A 19,316-nucleotide genomic window follows, 5' to 3' on the forward strand; every position below is an offset into this window, starting at 1 on the left:
GTCTTATGCAGTTTATTAGAAATCAAATTCATTTTGACTTTGAGACCAGAACTGAAGACCATGATTAGTCAAACCATGAAGTACAGGGAGTTCATGTTTGGACTTGCAGACTGATTTGATCTAGCTGATTTTGTTCCTCATTACTGTTGGGATGATCTCCAAAATTTTCACCATGGTTAAGTATGGCTTCTCAAGGCAAGTCCAGCAGCTGCCCAGTTTCAAGACCCACACTTGCCTGTTTTAAGCATCAAACCAAATATTTTGTTGGTTGATTGTATAACTACCAAGGAGATTCTTGAAGGATGTGTGCTAAATCTTGATTACAATAATAATAATAATAAACATTTCATGTGTTATTTATAGTTATTAGCACAAGAGGTTTCAGCATTTGAAAGTGCAGCATCATGTCAAACCTGTTTTACTTTTTCCAATTCTCTAGGTGGGCAGATCAGCTTTGACGTGTTTCCGGATGGGTGGGATAAGCGATACTGTCTGGGAATCCTCGAGAAAGATAACTTAAAGACCATCCACTTTTTTGGGGATAAAACTTCACCAGTGAGTTAAGAGTGTTTTAATACTGCAAAACTTAATGTATTAAAATTTCAAGTGACCTTATGGAACCGGACTGGAATCACTTCATTTAGAGTGGGAAGCCCAGTGCAATATAACACGATATAGAACTTCCATTCTGTTACCACACCAAGACCAATGCCTGTTTATACTTACCTTAGCTCCCTTCTCATTACTCTCCCCCCCCACCCCAAAGTATCCCTTCTCCTAAGCCTCCCATCCCTCCTTTTAGTCCCATACCTCACTTCCCATCTCCCATCACCATTCTCCCAATTGTTCAGTCCCAAGTTTAACTTGTTACAATAAAGTCACTTGGGAATACTAAATCAACTGCATGAGTTTTCAAACATTTTGAAGATTAATTTGCTTACAAACACAAAATGCTGGAGGACCTCAGTGGGCCAGGTAGGACCTATGGAAAAAAGTAAGGTCGGCGTTTTGGGCTGAAACCCTTCGGAACAGTCCTGGAGGGTTTTGGCCCAAAATGTTGACTGTGCTGTTCTCCATAGTTGCTGCCTGGCCTGCTGAGTTCCTCCAGCATTTTGTGTGTGCATGTTGCTTGGATTTCCAGCATCTGCAGATTTTCCCTTGTTTGTGGATTGATTGTGCTTAGCTTTTCTTCCATTTTCAGTATTTCTTAAATAGCTGATTCTGTTTCTAGTTGGTGGTTAAGGCGTCGGTCTAATGATCTGAAGGTCGCTAGTTTCAGTCTTAGCTGAGGCAGCGTGTTGTGTCCTTGAGCAAGGCACTTAACCACACATTGCTCTGTGACAACACCGGTGCCAACCTGTAACATCGGTGGCATGGAGAGGGGAGATTTGCAGCATGGGCAACTGCCAGTCTTCCATACAACCTTGCCCAGACCTGCGCTCTGGAAACCTTCCAAGGCGCAAATCCATGGTCTCACAAGACTAATGGATGCCTTTTTTTTTTGTCATACCTCAGATTATCTATGGGAAGGTAGGGAGTTAATAGAGAAAACAGGTTACACCATAAGTTCATAGAACAGTTTTTGTGGTCCTTCCTGAGGCAGCAATCTGCAGTATCAGGAAGGAGTGCACGTTTCTTTTGAAGCTCTGGGTTTTATGTAATTGTGAATGCTCAGATTGGAGAACCATGAACTCCTTAACAAATAATCATTCAGTGAGGCAGTAGTTAATGCAGTATCAGTTAGAGGATTCTCACTCCTGTTTAACACCATTCCACCTTCTGCCTATAGAGCTTTAATGACAGTGTAGAACTCTGGCTGACAAGCAAAATTCCTTCATCAGGTTTTACATGGGAAATTGGATTGAACTCCTGTTGGTGTATTACATTTTGTACCAACAGCAAATATGATTATAATAAAAAACATTTGTATCTAAAAGTGCATTTTAACACTTATTGGAAGTTTTCACCAAAAATACAAGCTGAAACAGGATCTTGGAGGTTTCCTTGATTGCTAAGGAGTATGTGATTGAAGTGGAACTAAGTTTAATCTGGTGCAGTCAGAATCTACACCAAAGTGTTCAGATATGCAACCTGTGACATGCACCTGTTACAGATTAATTTTGTGACAATAGGAGCATTTACTTGACACTAGCACTGATGTTCCACTGCACCAAAAAAGCACTGCAGTCTAATTTTGAGACATGCTTGTTGCTTTAGCTCATGTCTGGTTTTATTGATTCAGTGGAGAGCTTTTACAAATCGTTTTTGTAAAAATGGGCTCTTTTTGTCAAAAAGCAACCATTGAGAGTAAATATTAACACCTAGCTGAAAGCCAGGGTCATTCTATTAACTTTCTAGCACAAACTGAACAAAGAGATTAAGCTCTGTACTGGAACAAATCAGCTAGATGCCCTCAGGCCCAGCATACCAGCAAGCTGCCAATGTCGGCCAAAATTCTTTTCTACTAAAGCAATCTCTCAATAGAGGATAACTTGCTTCCACTGTTTTTAATAGCCATGGGGTATTCGTTGTAATATGCAAACCATTGACTGTTCCACTGATGGGCCAGGAGGTAGGGACAAGGAAAACTACTGGGTAGTTTGTAACACACATCAAAAACGTCCTGACGAAGGGTCCCAGCCTGAAACGTCGACTGTACCCCTTCCTAGAGATGCTGCCTGACCTGCTGCGTTCACCAGCAACTTTGATGTGTGTTGCTTGAATTTGCAGCATCTGCAGAATTCCTCATGTTTGGGTAGTTTGTGAGATGGTATGCTCCATTTGTCACTTTTACAGGGTATCTCTGTGCACCTGCTGCATAAATTCAAAGTTTTTAATACCACTCTCAATGCTTTTTCTCCATTTTGCATAGTCATGTGCCAGATTCCCAGATGTGAGGACATCCATAAATTCTGGCCGTTGAAAGGTTTATCCCTTTAGAACTCAGGTCACCGCTGTGGCAGAGGAAGATGACCAGAGCATGACTGGTTGATTCATGGAGGCAGGATACCATAGCTTATCACAGCATTTCAAAACCACAAGCTGCACTTTTTAAAAATGTGTATTTAAGACACTAACATGAGGAAATCTGCAGATGCTGGAATTTCAAGCAACACACATAAAAGTTGCTGCCTGGCCTCCTTTAAGACACTGTTGGTTAATCTGGTTTACCTGAATACAGCTGGTTCCTTCCTCCACCTTTAAAACTCCCAGTGCAGACGTTGTGGGTTCAAGCTGCCTTTGAAGCCTACGTTAATAAGGCATTTACCAATATCCAGAGTGTGCATAGAAACTTTACTTGTACCATAGAGAATACGTGATTTTTTTAAAGGAAGGTCAGGACCAACATATTTCTCAGCTTACAGCTAAAACTTTACCTCATTAAATTATTGATAAGTTCAGTACCAATGTCGGGAAAGTTATCTTCATGTGGTGCATTACTACCGCAATGCCTCCCCAAAATAGGGAATACTGGATCATTCCACAGGTAAAGTAATAAAGAGAAAGGGTTCACATTTCGGCATGCTTCCTGCAATTTCTAATCGGATTTCTATGCATAATTTGACTAAAGCACCACTTCAGTCTGAATTCCTGCATAAGTCCTATTCAACATTAAAGGATTCAGAATATTTTAATGATCTTTATATTTGTAATCTACATTGTTTTTTGCCTTCCATTGAGCTACCATCAATCTGTCTAATATCCTAATGTAAAAACTCCTCAGATTAACTATGATATGAATTGTTTAGAAAACAATCCATTACAGTTCTTCTCTAATCACAAGTTACCTTTCATTTGCAGGGAGGGAACGATTATGAAATCTACATTGATGCAAGGACTATTGGTCATTCTGTGACGTGCCCAGGAGACACTAGGAGGATTTGTGATGAACTGTTTTTCAACTCAAGTGCCAGTACTCAATCATAAAGTTGTGGATGTTGGAAATGCCAAAGACGACTCATTTTCCAATGTGAAGTAAATACTTGAATTATATCTACAATGTCTAGCACTTGTAACTATTTGTACAGTAATCCTGCACAACAAAAAATCACTACATTTTGATGGAACAAGATCTGACTGTTAATAGAAGATTCTTTCAACGGACCTTTAAAGTAGAATCTTGCATAGATATTAAACTTAGATTGACTGACTAAAAGCAATTAGAAACTATTTACTTTATAACATAGGCAGGGAATTAATGTAATGAATAAATTATTACACCCTGTCCAAAATGACATTTCCTTTTTACAGGGGGGAAAAAAAACAGCTAAATTACAAATCAGGACCAAAGTTGTCAACAAGAATAACAAACACTGTTACTTGTATCTCAACATAGAATTTAGTTTTTAGATTTGCTTAGCATATGCGTGCTGGTCACAGGGAAGGATGGTGTATGCTGCAAGAAATTCTACTGTAGTAGTTTTGATCATGCCCAATGTTGATAGACTTTAATAACAATCATACAAATCATTGTTATGCAGTGGTCATTTATCATGAGTTTTTAAACTGATGTTGACTGTTCTGTTGTTTCATAATTAAATATTTGGGACCACAGTTACTGGTTAAAATCTTCTTTCAGGCTGAATTGGTTTTTAGCTGTAAGAATGGCTGTCAATTTACAACTGTTCTACCTCCAGACATGTGCATGTGAAATAGACTAATAAAAACTGTATCCAACCTTTTTCATTCCATACGATGTAAAAGCAATATCTTCATCACTATATAAATTTTAATGGAAACAGCTAGTCATAAATTCAACATATGACGTTGTGTCATGTGACACTGGTTTATGTCATGACTGTAATGAGAAAGATCTATAATAGATTTAATTAGTTTGCAAGTTTGATTCTGTAAACTATGACATTTAATTCTGTGCACTTCAAGGCTTTAATTTCCAAAAAAAATATTTAAAATATCATGTAGCTTATATTCCAAGAAAAATTGACTGTAGTCATGTAGTTTAGAAAAGTTGCTCAAGGAGAAAAGCATAACCAAAATGTATACATGAAATAATGTCCTTTCTTTATAAACCTTTAATCTGCTGCACTATGGATTGCAGTTCTTTACATGTAATGTTTCAGTTAATCATTTAGATATCAAAGATGTTGCTAAAGCTCCCATTCAAAGCCATGGCTTCACCTCACTCTTTTTTACAAGCGCATTTGATTTTTTGAAGTTGTGAACTTGGCCAGTAAACGTGGTGCATTTTGGCAGCTCCACTGAGCCACTAGATAATGGAGTGATCATTCAGGCTGGAGAGTAGATTGCCAGTGAGTAGGTTAGATTGCCCTAGACTGTGTTGGGAATTCAATGTTAGAATCATGGAGCCACAGCAGAGAAACAGGCCCTTTGGCCCATATAGTCCATGCCAAACTATTAATCTGCCTAAATCCCACTGATCTGCACCTAGCCCATAGATCTCCATATTCCCCTCTCATCCACATACCTATCCTAACTTCTCTTAAGTGTTACAATTGAACCTGCATCTACCACTTCTGGCAGCTTGTGCCACACTCTCAACACCCTCTGAGTGAAGAAGTTCCTTTTAAAATATTTCACCTTTCACCCTTAACTATGACATCTAGTTCTAGTCTGACCTGACCTCAGTGACAAAAGCCACTTGCATTTAGCCTATCTATACCCCTCATAAACTTGAACAAACCTCCTTTCACTCTCCTGTGATCCAGGAAATAAAGTCCTAACTATTCAATCTTTCCCTATAGCTCAAGTTCCAACAACATCCTTAAGTTTTCTCTGCACTCTTTCAATCTCTGAAGACATGTTCTTCAGCCAAAATGTTTGATCTCCAACAACCATCATTTACTTTTTTTCTGAGGTTTATGCCAGCTGCTTGAATTATCTGTTTTACATGTACAATCTGAAAATAAGTAGTAACCAAAATAGCATAGCTTATCTGCCCAACATCTTATTCTGTCCTTTGTTTTAATAAGATACAGCTGGAAGAATGTCTTACCTCTCTTACCAGTAGCATGGAGGAATTTGAAGTATCTGGAAAAGTGAGCAGACCTGAAATTTGCAACCAGCCATAAGGAAAATATTGATTTTGTATCAAAAGTTCAATTCAGTTTCTGTATTAAATAGTGAAACATTTTGAAACAAGGATTCAATTCTCATTTCAAGCATTATCCTTCAACTTCAGAAAATTCTGAAATGTGATATCATTCACATCAACAATATTTGTATTCATTAGTTGCACATAAAATTTGCACTTGAATTTTTCCTTCGAGAGAAAGTCCTCGTGATGACAAGACCAATTACAATTAAGATAAACAACTGAAGAGAATGCATATTCCCTCAAGGTGGTTAATCTTCTATCCCGCTTTTCTTGCCTTGTCACTGTACATCTCTCCCCATTGACATATAACAAACCCTCTACAGTGCAGCACCTGTTCTAAAATTGTCCATCATATTAGATGTCAATGATTTAGGTTTTTCCATCAAGATTTATAACCCATCACTGAGCTTGGAAAAACTGTCCACAAATCTCCAGCTTCAGTATTCTTATGTGACTTTAAATATGTTAAAAAAAATGAGGCCACACTTGAAATGTTGTACTAAACAGGCTATTACACACACACACACACACACACACACAGAGTGAGGATTAGTTTGGGTAGATATCCACTCTTTCCCCTTTGGTAGGAGTGTGTAAAATGAGAAGGCACGGGTATAAAGTGAGAGGGGAGAGATCTGAGGATATATTTTTCACACAAAGAGTTGGTACTTAGAATGAACTGTCAGAGGGGGTAGTAGAAAAAGAAACAATAACATTCAAGGCATCTTTGTAGTTGTTTGAGTAAAACCGAGTGAAACTATATAAATAGACATGATAGTTGGCACAGGCTCAGTGGGGAACTCGGTGGCTTCCATTAGCAAGTAGCAGGGTAATTGGCAACTCAAAATTGGAAGGAATCTCAAACATTATAGCAGGGAGCTGAAAGCATTAAATAGTATTTAAACACCCTTTGGAGAAAAAAAATAATTCAATTGTCACATTTGGCTAATTTTACCCTATATGTGTTAAAAAAAAATGAAATAACCTACAGAACTAAACTACTTTTCTGAGTGAATACCATTATTGGAGTGGAAGAATTTTATATAATAATAAATAACAATAAATATTGCGACTCATGTGTTTCATTTTTGACATAAAATTAGCATATTCAGTTCTAATTTTCATCTCTATCTGCACAGTAAATGTGTAATATCGATCGTCTCCTGATAAATAATAAAATGGCTAGGTTTTTTTTGTCTATGATTTCCCCTTCAATAGAATCACCAGATTTACAATCAGGTTCAAGTAATTATTTCTGGCTACTTGTAATCATGAATAGGGCTTTTTCATCCCCTCTGTCACCTGGTTTTTAATTGATTTTTATCCTCCTAAAACACAATTGGAAAAGAATGTGCTAGCAGTCCAAAATTCTTACAGGAAGATTTTCATTTTGATGTTAATGTCATCTTGCAATTTACTAGGTTGGTAATGTACTTACATCAAAAACAATGCAAGATGTTTTCCATTCATTTAAACACCAAATTTTATTTGTCCTCTAATCAGAAATACAGATAATATCAATGCCAAAAGGCACAACATGATACATTAACTGTCAAAGTGTCTCAAATTCCAATAGTTGAACTTAACAGATTATACTAAAATACAATATTCATCTTGGTAAATATAGACCACTTAATGTGTCATGGGGAAACCAAACTGAGTTTGAAGAGATTGAAACTAAGGCACTGAAGAATAAAAATATTCTTCACAAGTCAAGAAAACAAAGATATGACAATATTTTAAGCTCTTATATTGAAACACAAGTGCAGACTACCCCTTACCTTGATAGATCCTTGTCAGTAAATGCAGGGCATTTTCAACACCCACAATTCACATGCTGTGCATCAGCAATTAACTATGTCTTAAAACAGCCAGAATTATGTTCTCTATAATCCTACAAATTGATATTCCCCTTTTACACTGACAGAATTATTCGATCCTACAAATCCGAGGAGTCATTGGTATAAAAGTTTATCATGCACTTGTCCGAAATTTAGGGCCAAGGGCTAAGTACTTTAAAGCAGAATGCCCTTTTACCTGGATATTCATATTAACTTCAGGTACCATTGGAAACAATTGCCAAGATATGACAAAGAATAGCCAATCAAATATGCTTCCCATCAGCTGATACACAGCATGTTTATAAGAAAATAGAAGATTCAAATCAAAATCTATAGTCTGAAAGCCCAAAATGCATATAAATCCACTTGAAAACCGATAAACAAGATTTCACACATCCAGCTGGACTGATCGATCATTTCTCTGCTGGATGGTCAGAACCCTGACAGAAATTAGCAGTGCCAAATCAATGTTGGTATAATCTTAAGGCACTGCATTTTTTCAAAAGGGTGAAACCAGAGATTTACACAGCAGGTCTGCAGGTTGCTAACTCTAAAATAATCAACGTACATTTGATAATCATCTCCACTGACTTCACATATATTGTGCATTAAGGAGAGTGGAATTCTGTAGTGTTCTTAACCTCCTGGCAATTAGTTTGCAGAGAACTGGGCGGAGGCCTATTTACCTGCTCATCTTGAGGAATGTATCATGGAGATGCATTAGAGAAGCAGTAAATATTGCATGATGACTATTCCTCAACATGATAAAGCCCATAATTTAAAAACAAGATACTCTATGTAAGATATTTAATGAATCTACAACTTGCAAGGGCAGTGCAGTTTAAAGTGAATTTGCATTGCATTCCTGCTTTAGTAAGGAAGTGTGGATTTTAATATAATTGTTAGAGTAATGAAACTTTTTTTTGGAGGAGGACTGCACTTTTGATGCATGTTTTTAAAACTCTACGTGTACATTCACCAGCTCAGACACCTTAATAGAAACATGCACAGTATGAGTGAAATTCAAACCATTAACCAACTGTTTTACTGTTTTTAAGCATTTAAAGTACAACACATTTGCTAAAATATCTTTAATCCTGCAAGCAGTTGGTTGGACTAGACATTGCCCAGATACTTCACTCAAGAGATTTGCTCACACTTATTCCTCTTGTTAGAAGGCAGGATTTAATTGCTGGCCATTTTTATGAGCTGATAACTTGTCCTGACCACGTTTCATGCTTCGTTCCTGGTGCTAGATGGGTGATGACCACCTCAACAGCCTGCTTCTTCTCGTTTTTGGGAGGAATTAGACAGACTTTGTACGAGACCTCATCACCTTCCACTGGAACATATTCTCCTTCAATACTGACGGGGAAAGAAATTATATAGTCAGACAGCATATTCTGCATGAAAATAAATCTATAATACTTGTGCATCCATTTACTCATACATTATATAATTCAAAATTGCATATTAATTTATGACATTAGTAGATAATTAATGATAATGTTTATCTCTTTACAATCCTTTTCCGTCGATAACAGTTTTGCAGTACATACTACTTTTATTAAATCATAATCACAAGAGATTCTGTAGGTGATGGAAATCAAGAGTAACACATGCAAAATGCTGGAGGAACTCAGCAGGTCTGGCGGTATCTAGGGAGAGGAATAAACAGTCAACGTTTTGGCCTGAGACCCTTCATCAGGACTGGAAAGGAAAGGGGAAGTAGCCTGGATAAAACTGAGGTGGTGGGGGGGGAGAGGGGAAGGAGTACAAGTTGGCAGGTGATGGGTGAAAGAAGGTTGGGGGAAGGCAGGTGGGAGGGGATGAAGTAAGAAGCTGGGAAGTGATAGGTGGAAAAGGGCTGAAAGAGAAGGAATTTGATAGGAGAGGAGAGTGGGCATCAGAGAAAGTGAAGGATATGGAGCACCAAAGGGAAGTAATCGGCAGCTGAAGAGAAGGGGGCAAGAAGGAATCCAGAGGGGAATGGAAAAAGAGAGAAGGGGGAAGGAGAAAAATTACTAAAAGTCAGAGAAATCAGGTTACAGTGAAAATCAATTCTATATTTCTACTTATGAAATTATTTTCTTCTGAAGATTCCATTTTGTTAGTCATTATATAAATACTGACAACATGACAGTACAACAATCTGTTGATGCAGATAGCCAATGCTCTCAGTACACCTATGCAAGCCATTACATTTTATCATTTGAAGTACCAGAAGTGGGAAAGGCTCACTGTGCCCACCTAAAGTACCAAAGATGCATGGAACAACAAAAACCTGGGTGCAGTAGCACGTAAAAACCAAAGAGGCAAAAGGAGAAACCATGAAATTATACAGCAGTTTTTCCAGCATCTGCCAGCAAGCAATTACTAGAAACAATAGAATAACCAAAAGTGGAACATTTTCATCTAATCAGACGGAAAGGATGCCCAAGGAAACTGATCTCATCGAAGTTACAAAAGTGGAGGATAGGGTAATAACTAATGTACATTATAGCAAAACTGGAATAATCCACCTTATTCTCATGTGGAAGTATCAATGGCTCAGTATCTGGCTCACCAGATGTTTGATATGCTCTGGATGCACCACTGCTCCTGTTCCCACAGTCCCTTCCGTTTGCCAGTGCCGTGGTTCCCAGATTCCCTCCAACTATCCAGGACCCTGACTCACTCGCTCCTCCTGATCCACTGGAGTCCTTTCTCCCCCATGTCCCACAGTCCCGATTCCCACGCTCCCTTCTGAAAGGTCAAGGACCCAGATCCTGTATTCCCATCTCATCACTAAGGCCCTAGTTACTGAACTCTCATTCAATCTGCTGGGTGCCTGTTTCCCACACTGTTTAAACCGTCAAGTTTGCAATTTCCTGCTGTCCCAAGGAACACTGGAAAATGTATTATAATAGTGTACATACAATAAAAGTGATTTGAAAGAAGTGTTGAGTACAAATGTGATGATCGACAAGTTCCTGGATGAAGTCCTTATCAAAGATCTTATTTGAGTCCATATAAAGCATATTATTCAGACAGTCTCATCAATCATTTCAGTTTATTCTTCTCAAAGTTCAAACTATTTTTTTAATCAAAGTACATACAGTGTATGTTTTCATATACAACCCTGGGATTCATTTTCTTGTAGGCAGACTCAATAAATCCAGAACAGAATAAATGAAAGGCTGCACTGATTGGGACATCCAACCAAACAGCAAAAGGCAACAAACTGTGCAACACAAAAAGAAAAAAATAATAATAATGAATAAATTAGCAATAAATATCAAGTACGTGAGATGAAGAGTGAGTCCATAGGTTGTGGGAACATCTCAGTGATGGGCAAGTGAAGATATCCCCTCTGGTGGGTGAACCAGGTGGTGGTAGTCCTGAGACTCCTGTATCTTCTTTCTGATGGCAGCAGTGAGAAAAGAGCATGACCTGGGTGGTGTGGGTCCCTGATTTTAGATACTGCTTTCCTGCAAGAACGCTCTGTGTAGATATGCTCAATGGTGGGGAGGGCTTTAGCTGTGATGGACTGGGCTGTACCCACCATTTTTTGTAAGATTTTCCATTCTAGACGATTGGTGTTTCTGTACTAGACTGTGATGCAGACAGTCAATATACTCTCCACCACAGTTCTATAGAAGTTTGTCAACATTTTGAATGTCATGTTGAATCTTTGCAAACTCCTAGGGCAGTAGAGGCACTGCCGTCCTTGCTTTGTAATCATATTTACTTGCTGGGCCCAGGACTAGTCCTCCAAAATGATAATACTAAGGAAGTTAAAGTTGCTGAACTCCTCCAACTCTGATCCTCTGATGAGGACTGGCTCATGAATCTCCAGTTTCCTCCTCCTGAAGTCAATGATCATCTCCTTAGTCTTGCTGACACTAAGAAGTTTTTGTTGTGGCACCACTCAGCCAGATGTCCAATCTCCCTCCTAGATGCTGATTTGTCAGTGCTGACTGGAGTCTGCAAGTGAGAAATTCAAAGATCTAATTGCACAATGAGGTACTGGAGCAGAGATCTTGAATCTTATTGACTAGTTTGAGGGGATCACATTATTAAATGCCGAGCTGTAGTTGATAAACAGCATCCTGATGTATGCATCTTTACTGTCCAGATGTTCCAGGGTTAAGTGAAGAGCCTATGAGATGGCATCCGCTATGGACCTGTTGCGTCGGTAGGCATATTGGAGCGGATCCAAGTCACTTCTCAGGCAGGAGTTAATACGTTTCATCACCAACCTCTCAAAACACCGAATCAATATGGCTACATGTGCTACTGCACGATAGTCATAGGAGCAAGTTATCATGTTCATCTTGGGCACCGGTATAACTGAAGCCTGCTTGAAGCAGGTGAGTACCTCAGACTGCCGAAGCGAGAGATTAAAGATCTCAGTGAACACTTCAGTCAGTTGATTAGCACAGGTCTTTAGTACTTAGCCTGGGACCCCATCTGGGTCAGATACTTTTCGTGGGTTCACCCTCCTGAAGGTTGGTCACAAATCAGCCTCAGGAGTCTGAAATCACAGGATCACTGGGGGCTATGGAAGTTCATGATGGTTCCTCAATGTTTTTGAAGGTCAAAGTGAGCATAGAAGGCATTGAGCTCATCTGGAAGCAAAGGCCTGTTGTTGCCCATGTCATTTGATTTTACTTTATAAGAGATTATAGTATTCAAGCCCTACCACATCTATTAAGCATCCTTTGTTGATTCGTTTAGTCTGGAATTGCCACCAACCATTACTTTGCTTTATTTACTTTACTTTATTGTCGCCAAACAATTGATACTAGAGTGTACAATAATCACAGTGATATTCGATTCTGCGCTTCGCGCTCCCTGGAGTACATTAGTTAGCTTTCTGAAAATCGTACATTTCTTAGCCACCAGACTTGAATGATCCGACCCTCAGCAGATTGCAGATCTCACGATTCATTCAGGGCTTCTGGTTGGGGAAGACTCTGAATGATTTTGCAAGGACACTCATCTACAACTACTTTTATGAAGTCCATGGCAACCATGGCGTATTCATTCAGATCCACTGATGAATCCTTGAACACAGCCAAGTCCACTGACTCAAAGACAGCCAAGTGATCAGACAGACTGAAATACAGTCTGAGCATAGAACAGTAGGCACTCCTTGGCAGTGGTCCAAGTGACCTTTGGTGTTGCAGGTTATATACTGATGGTAATTGTTCAGGGATCTTTTCAAACAAGCCTGGTTGAAGTGCCCAACTATGATTTGAAATGCAACAGGGTAGACTGTTTCTTGTTTGAAGACTGCATCATGCAGTATCTCAGCATTTGATTATACTTGGCCTAGTATGCAAACTCCAGTGAGAATCATAGTTGTGAACTCCCTAGGTAAGTAGAACAGATGGCATTTGATTATTGGTGTTCAAGGTCAGGGGAACACGATTTCGACAAAACCACCACATCGAAGCATCACCAAGAGTTTATCATCAAACACACACCTCCACCTTTTGCCTTTTCCCAATCAGCAGTTCAGTCCATCCTGTGAATCGAGAAACCTTTGAGGCTGACTGCTATATCTGGCATCCTGGAAGTAAGCCATGTCTCAGTTAAACATAGAACACAACAGTTCTTCATTTCAGTTCTATACGGCAATCTTGCCCTCAGGTCCTCAATTTTGTTCTCAAGCAACTGCATATTTGCTAGCAACATGCCAGATAGAGGGGGGTCTCATTCCTCTGTGTTTCACCTGAGCTTGGAATTTCCCCCCTCCTGCCTCCCACCCACTTCCAGCCATACCGATGAACCTTCATCCACTTAAGGTTACCGTTCCTGCTTGCTAAGGAGTTAAGTCCACCAAGTCTTTCAGAAGATTGAAAACTGTAGTCCATTAAGTCAATTTAAAAGTACATTGCTTAAAAGGAAATTACATGTTGCAGATTGCAGATATTAATAACCAAGGTGCTAAAAGCCAATAGTCAGTGGATATATACTTGACCAACTGCTTAGCTGATTCATTACAAGGAATTTGTGGGTGGTTTTATTATGCTCACTTTCTGGAAAGCAATTAAGCAACTTAAATTGTTATTCCCATACAACTTCTAAAACTAGCTCAGGAAATGGGACTGTTGTGCTGCAGCTATACATAAATCAGGATCAAATAATTATACACGTTACCAAGGATCATTTCTTATGCTGTACACCCACATTTCAATAATTAAACAAAATTTTATGTTAGAAATTATGAGCACACTGCAATCTTTGTTAAAGTTCACAAAGCAAATATTGAGATAAAATAGCATACACTAGAACTGGGCACATGCATCCCCAAGGACAAGCATTGTTCTTGCAAACATTCCAACAACACTTAACCATTTCCCAAAACTTCCTGATAGTGGAAGATAAAATTCTAAAACAAGCAGGATGTTATCAAGTAGTTGGTGAAAATGAATACATGATGAATAGCTAGTAAGCTGGAGGAAAATTAAATGTTGCTACGTTTCCCTTTGCAAATGATAGAATAATAAATGAATGGTCTGTAGTTATGTAATTTTTTCTAACAACTGCAGGAACTTATACCAAAAGGTAAAATTAGTGATTATGTAGTCATCAAGATCAGCCAGCAGGAATTTGTTAAAGGCAACCCTTGCAAATTTCTACAGATGCAAGGTGGAGAGTGTTCTGGTTGGTTGCATCACACTGTTACACAGAGTCTCCAGTGAACAGGATCACAAAAGACTACAGAGGATTATAGACTCAGCCTGTCCCACCACTAACACAACCCTCCCCACCACTGAGGACCCCTTAAAGATGCAGTGCCTCAGGGCATTATTAAAGACCCTCAGCATCCAGGACATGCCCTCTTCAAGTTACTACCTTCAGGGAGGAGGTACAGGAGCCGGAAGATACATAATCAGCAAATTAAGAACAGCATCTTCCTCTCCGCCATCAAATTTCTGAATAGACCTATAAACCTGTGAACACTTCATTATTCGTCTTTTCCATTATTTATTTTGTAACTTACAGTAGCTTTTATGCCTTGCACTGTGCTGCTGTCGCAAACAAATTTCATGACATATGTCAGTGATAATAAACCCGATCCTGATTCCGATGTTTGAACAAACATTAACACTTCTGAAGGATGTGATGGTGGAGTGGGTGTACAGCATGTTGGTTGAAATGTTTGAAGTAATGACTTGCAAAAGACTGGTTAGTGAAAAACAGTGTACCATGCTCGAGATCAAACTAAATAATACCGCATCAACTGAGAATTGGGCAACCAGGAGGAGAGAGAGGATGAATCACTGGGTCAGACTTGAACAAAAGGAAAACAAGGCTGAGTTCTGTTTCAGAACTCTTCTAATGGTGGCAGGTCTTGTGAAGTTCAGGAGCTGAGGTTTAAATCACTACAACTGTGTTTCTGACAAACCTGCTGGATAATTCAACTGATTCATGTTACAGGATGAAGGCTATGAACCCTACTATTACTCTGCTAGGAATGCTGAATATCTGTACACCAGGCTATCTGCTTCACATCCCCTATACAAATTTGTTTCCTATCAGCCAAGACTCTGGCACCTACCTGACAAGGTGAAAGGATGTCCAACTATGATACACATAGGCTGCATCTTGCCCAACAAATTACCACTCTATCACGCATGTCCCCCCCTCATCCACAGTAGCAGTTTGTTCTGTCATCCACCCACTGTTACTCAGCTGTGATGTGCTAACATCTGAATGCTTCCACCTGTAACATACAAAGGTACCTGACCCCAGGATTTGGGCAAGAACTTCAGGGTTATTTGGAACAAGTTTACTCTCCACCCAAAAGTTTCCCTGATACACTTATTGGTCTGTTGTTTCAGAATCCCCCTTGAGTAATAGCAAAGAAACAGCCTTTTCTCCCCCTACATTCTAAACAGGTTACAATTAAAGTCATCATCCTAAGGGTTTTATTACCAACAATAACTGTTGACAATGCAGCGTGCCGCAGGGAAATGGTACAACTTTTCCGCAACAACTTCCATTTCTGAAAGTCAGGTAACCATCACCAAAGATGAATTAATAAAACTGAAGGAAACTTGTAAGCAAACAAAATCTAGTATATTGAAAAGTAAATGGTTTTTCATTTCATGCATAAGAATGAGAAATCAGGCTTCATATAAGCTTTGATTCATTCTGAGAATATTAACAAGTTTACCATAGAGGAGGGTTTCTGGACCAAGTTCCCTCTACTGTCATCTTATTTATAAATAAGGAAATTTCCATGTTTATTCATATTTATATAAAATTATTTTAAGGAAGCAGCAGATTTTATAACTTTAAATAAGATTTGACCATCTCACTTAAATGGTATTCTTTCAATCTTGCTTTATTGAGGAAAAAATTACAATTTAAATTGTGTTTACCTATTTTTTTTTAAAAATCAATCTAAGCAATTCATTTACTTCCTTGGACTCTATCAAGGTGACTCTACATTGTAGACACAAGAGGCTACAGATGCTGGAGTCTGCAGCTAAAAACAGATAATGGCTGGATGAACTCAGCATTTCCAGCAGCATGCAGGGAAGTGGAGGAATTGATGATATTCTGGGTCAAGACTCTGCTTCCTCTCCACTGAAAATGGAGAGGGAAGATAGGCGGCATAACGCAGAGAGGGTAGGGGAGGAGTGAGCCGGGCCAGTAAGTGATCAGTGGACTGAGAAGGGATGAAGGAGCGGGGTTGGGCTGGGCTGGGCTGGGTGGGCAGCGACAGAGGTGGGAAAGGAATTTAGGAGTCTCAGACAGGTGGGTGATGGCTGGAGGCAGTCAAGGAAACAGCAAAGAGCTGGAATCAGGTTGGGGGGAGTGGGGGTGGTAGGGATCTTTGGGCCTGGAAACACTCAGCAGATTCCGTCAAAAATTTGACTCAGAGGCTGCTTGATCTGTATTTATTTCAGATTTATAGCATCTACTCTATTTGATTTTCAATCCATGTTGTTATGGCTCTGAAATGCAACCACTGGGCATGTTCCTCAAACATTCTGATGCCAATACAGGCTCTCATGAAGATCTGTAAAAGGATACCAGGAGGCCTTTACTGACAGCTTCTGTTACAAATTAGTTTAAGTGTCTTCAATCAATAGGAAAGAAAATGGCCCCAAAGAAATCCATTTACTTTGAACATAGTGCATACGTGTGGACTACCCCTGGTGCTGCTATGTGGGTGTTATCAATGTAGAGTAGTTTTTCATCAGTGTTGGACTTATGCCGTTTACATTAATCACTTGAAAAACTTGTTGAAATAAGGATTACTCTCATCACACCAAACCTCTCCTTGTGGTACATACAGATCCTCATTTCCAAAACTAAATATGAATGTTAACACCATGGCTCAACCCAATTGTAGCTCTGCTGCATTAATACAAAATCTGTACATTTTGCCTCCATTGAAATGAGACATTTACAAGTTCTAGCTACATATGGTCTACCTCCGGCCAACCCCACATTGAACAGCCCATTCTGCAATACAAACTAAAATGACAACACATCTTCATAGCTGGTACATAAAAAATGTTTTTAAACAGTCCTTACAATTACTCCATTTGGGCAAATCTAGTAGTTTTCAAATAGACTTACAGGGGCATGCAAATGTTTGGGCACTCCTGGTCAAAATTTCTGTTACTGTGAATAGTTAAGTGAGTAGAAGATGAACTGATCTCCGAAAGTCATAAAGTTAAAGATGAAGCATTCTTTTCAACACTTTAAGCAAGATTAGTGTATTACTTTTGCTTTGTACAATTTTAGTGCGAAAAAAGGAAAGGGGCACCATGAAAAGTTTGGGCACCCCAAGGGATTTGAGCTCTCAGGTAACTTTTACCAAGGTCTCAGACCTTAATTAGCTTGTTAGGGCTATGGCTTGTTCACAGTCATCATTAGGAAAGGCCAGGTGATACAAATTTCAAAGCTTTATAAATACCCTGACTCCTCAAACCTTGTCCCAACAATCAGCAGCCATGGGATCCTCTAAGCATCTGCCTAGCACTCTGAAAATTAAAATAAATGATGCCCACAAAGCAGGAGAAGGCTATAAGAAGATAGCAAAGTGTTTTCAGGTAGCCGTTTCCCCTGGTCATAATGTAATTAAGAAATGGCAGTTAATATGAATGGTGGAGGTCAAGTTGAGGTCTGGAAGACCAAGAAAACTTCCCGAGAGAACTGCTCGTAGGATTGCTAGAAAGGCAAACAAAACACCTGTTTGTCTTCAAAAGCCCTTCAGGAAGATTTAGCAGACTCTGGAGTGGTGGTGCACTGTTCTACTGTGCAGCGATACCTGCACAAATATGACCTTCATGGAAGAGTCATCAGAAGAAAACTTTTCCTGTGTCCTCACCACAAAATTCAGCATCAGAAGTTTGCAAAGGAACATCTAAACAAGCCTGATGCATTTTGGAAACAAGTCCTGTGGACTGATGAAGTTAAAATAGAACTTTTTGGCCGCAATGAGCAAAGGTATGTTTGGAGAAAAAAGGGTGCAGAATTTCATGAAAAGAACACCTCTCCAACTGTTATGCACGGGGGTGGATCAATCATGCTTTGGGCTTGTGTTGCAGCCCGTGGCACAGGAAACATTTCACTGGTAAAGGGAAGAATGAATTCAATTAAATACCAGCAAATTTTGGAAGCAAACATCACACCGTCTGTAAAAAAGCTTAAAATGAAAAGAGGATGGCTTCTACAACAGGATGATGATCCTAAACACACCTCAAAATCCACAATGGACTACCCCAAGAGGTGCAAGCTGAAGGTTTTGCCATGGCCCTCACAGTCCCCCAACTTAAATATTATCAGAAACCTATGGATAGACCTCAAAAGAGCAGTGCATGCAAGACGGCCCAAGAATCTCACAGAACTAGAAGCCTTTTGCAAGGAAGAATGGGCAAACCCCCCCCCAAACAAGAATTGAAAGACTCTTAGCTGGCTACAGAAAGAGTTACAAGCTGTGATACTTGCCAAAGGGGGTGTTACTAAATACTGAACATTCAGGGTGCCCAAACTTTTGCTTCGGGCTCTTTTCCTTTTCTGTTATTTTGAAACTGTAAAAGATGGAAATAAAAAACTTTTCTTGCTTAAAATATTAAAGAAATGTATCATCTTTAACTTTATGCCTTTTGGAAATCAGGTCATCTTTTACTCACTTAGCTATTTTGACTAGGGGTGCCCAAACTTTTGCATACCACTGCAAGTGCATAAAACAACAAGTAGCTTTTCCACAGGATCTTAGTGGCTGCTTTTGTAACTGAACTACTGCAGGAGAAAATAAAATCATAATATCAGAATCCGGTTTATTATCACCAGCATGTGCCGTGAAATTTGTTAACGTAGCAGCAGCAGTTCAATGCAATGCATAACCTAGCAGAGAGAGAAAAATAATGATAAGTAAAATAAAA

At 39.2% G+C, this 19,316-nt stretch overlaps 2 protein-coding genes across 7 annotated transcripts in view; one reads left to right on the plus strand and one right to left on the minus strand.

Moving 5' to 3' along the window:
* The window catches only part of pmm2 (phosphomannomutase 2), a 37,634-nt gene extending 30,494 nt beyond the window's left edge, over window positions 1-7,140 (plus strand). The window contains exons 7-8 of the mRNA XM_063059016.1: window positions 440-555; window positions 3,802-7,140. Of these exons, the coding sequence (XP_062915086.1) occupies window positions 440-555; window positions 3,802-3,927 (242 nt within the window). The 3' untranslated portion in view covers window positions 3,928-7,140. The remainder of the gene's footprint in view (window positions 1-439; window positions 556-3,801) is intronic.
* A 385-nt stretch (window positions 7,141-7,525) lies between these two features.
* Window positions 7,526-19,316, minus strand: part of carhsp1 (calcium regulated heat stable protein 1) — a 79,008-nt gene continuing 67,217 nt past the window's right edge. For all 6 annotated transcript variants that reach the window (XM_063059023.1, XM_063059017.1, XM_063059019.1 and 3 more), the window contains one exon: window positions 7,526-9,282. In XM_063059023.1, the coding sequence (XP_062915093.1) occupies window positions 9,120-9,282 (163 nt within the window). In that variant the 3' untranslated portion in view covers window positions 7,526-9,119. The remainder of the gene's footprint in view (window positions 9,283-19,316) is intronic.

This window comes from Mobula hypostoma, chromosome 9 (assembly GCF_963921235.1).
Source record: "Mobula hypostoma chromosome 9, sMobHyp1.1, whole genome shotgun sequence".
Taxonomy (NCBI): Eukaryota; Metazoa; Chordata; class Chondrichthyes; order Myliobatiformes; family Myliobatidae; genus Mobula; species Mobula hypostoma.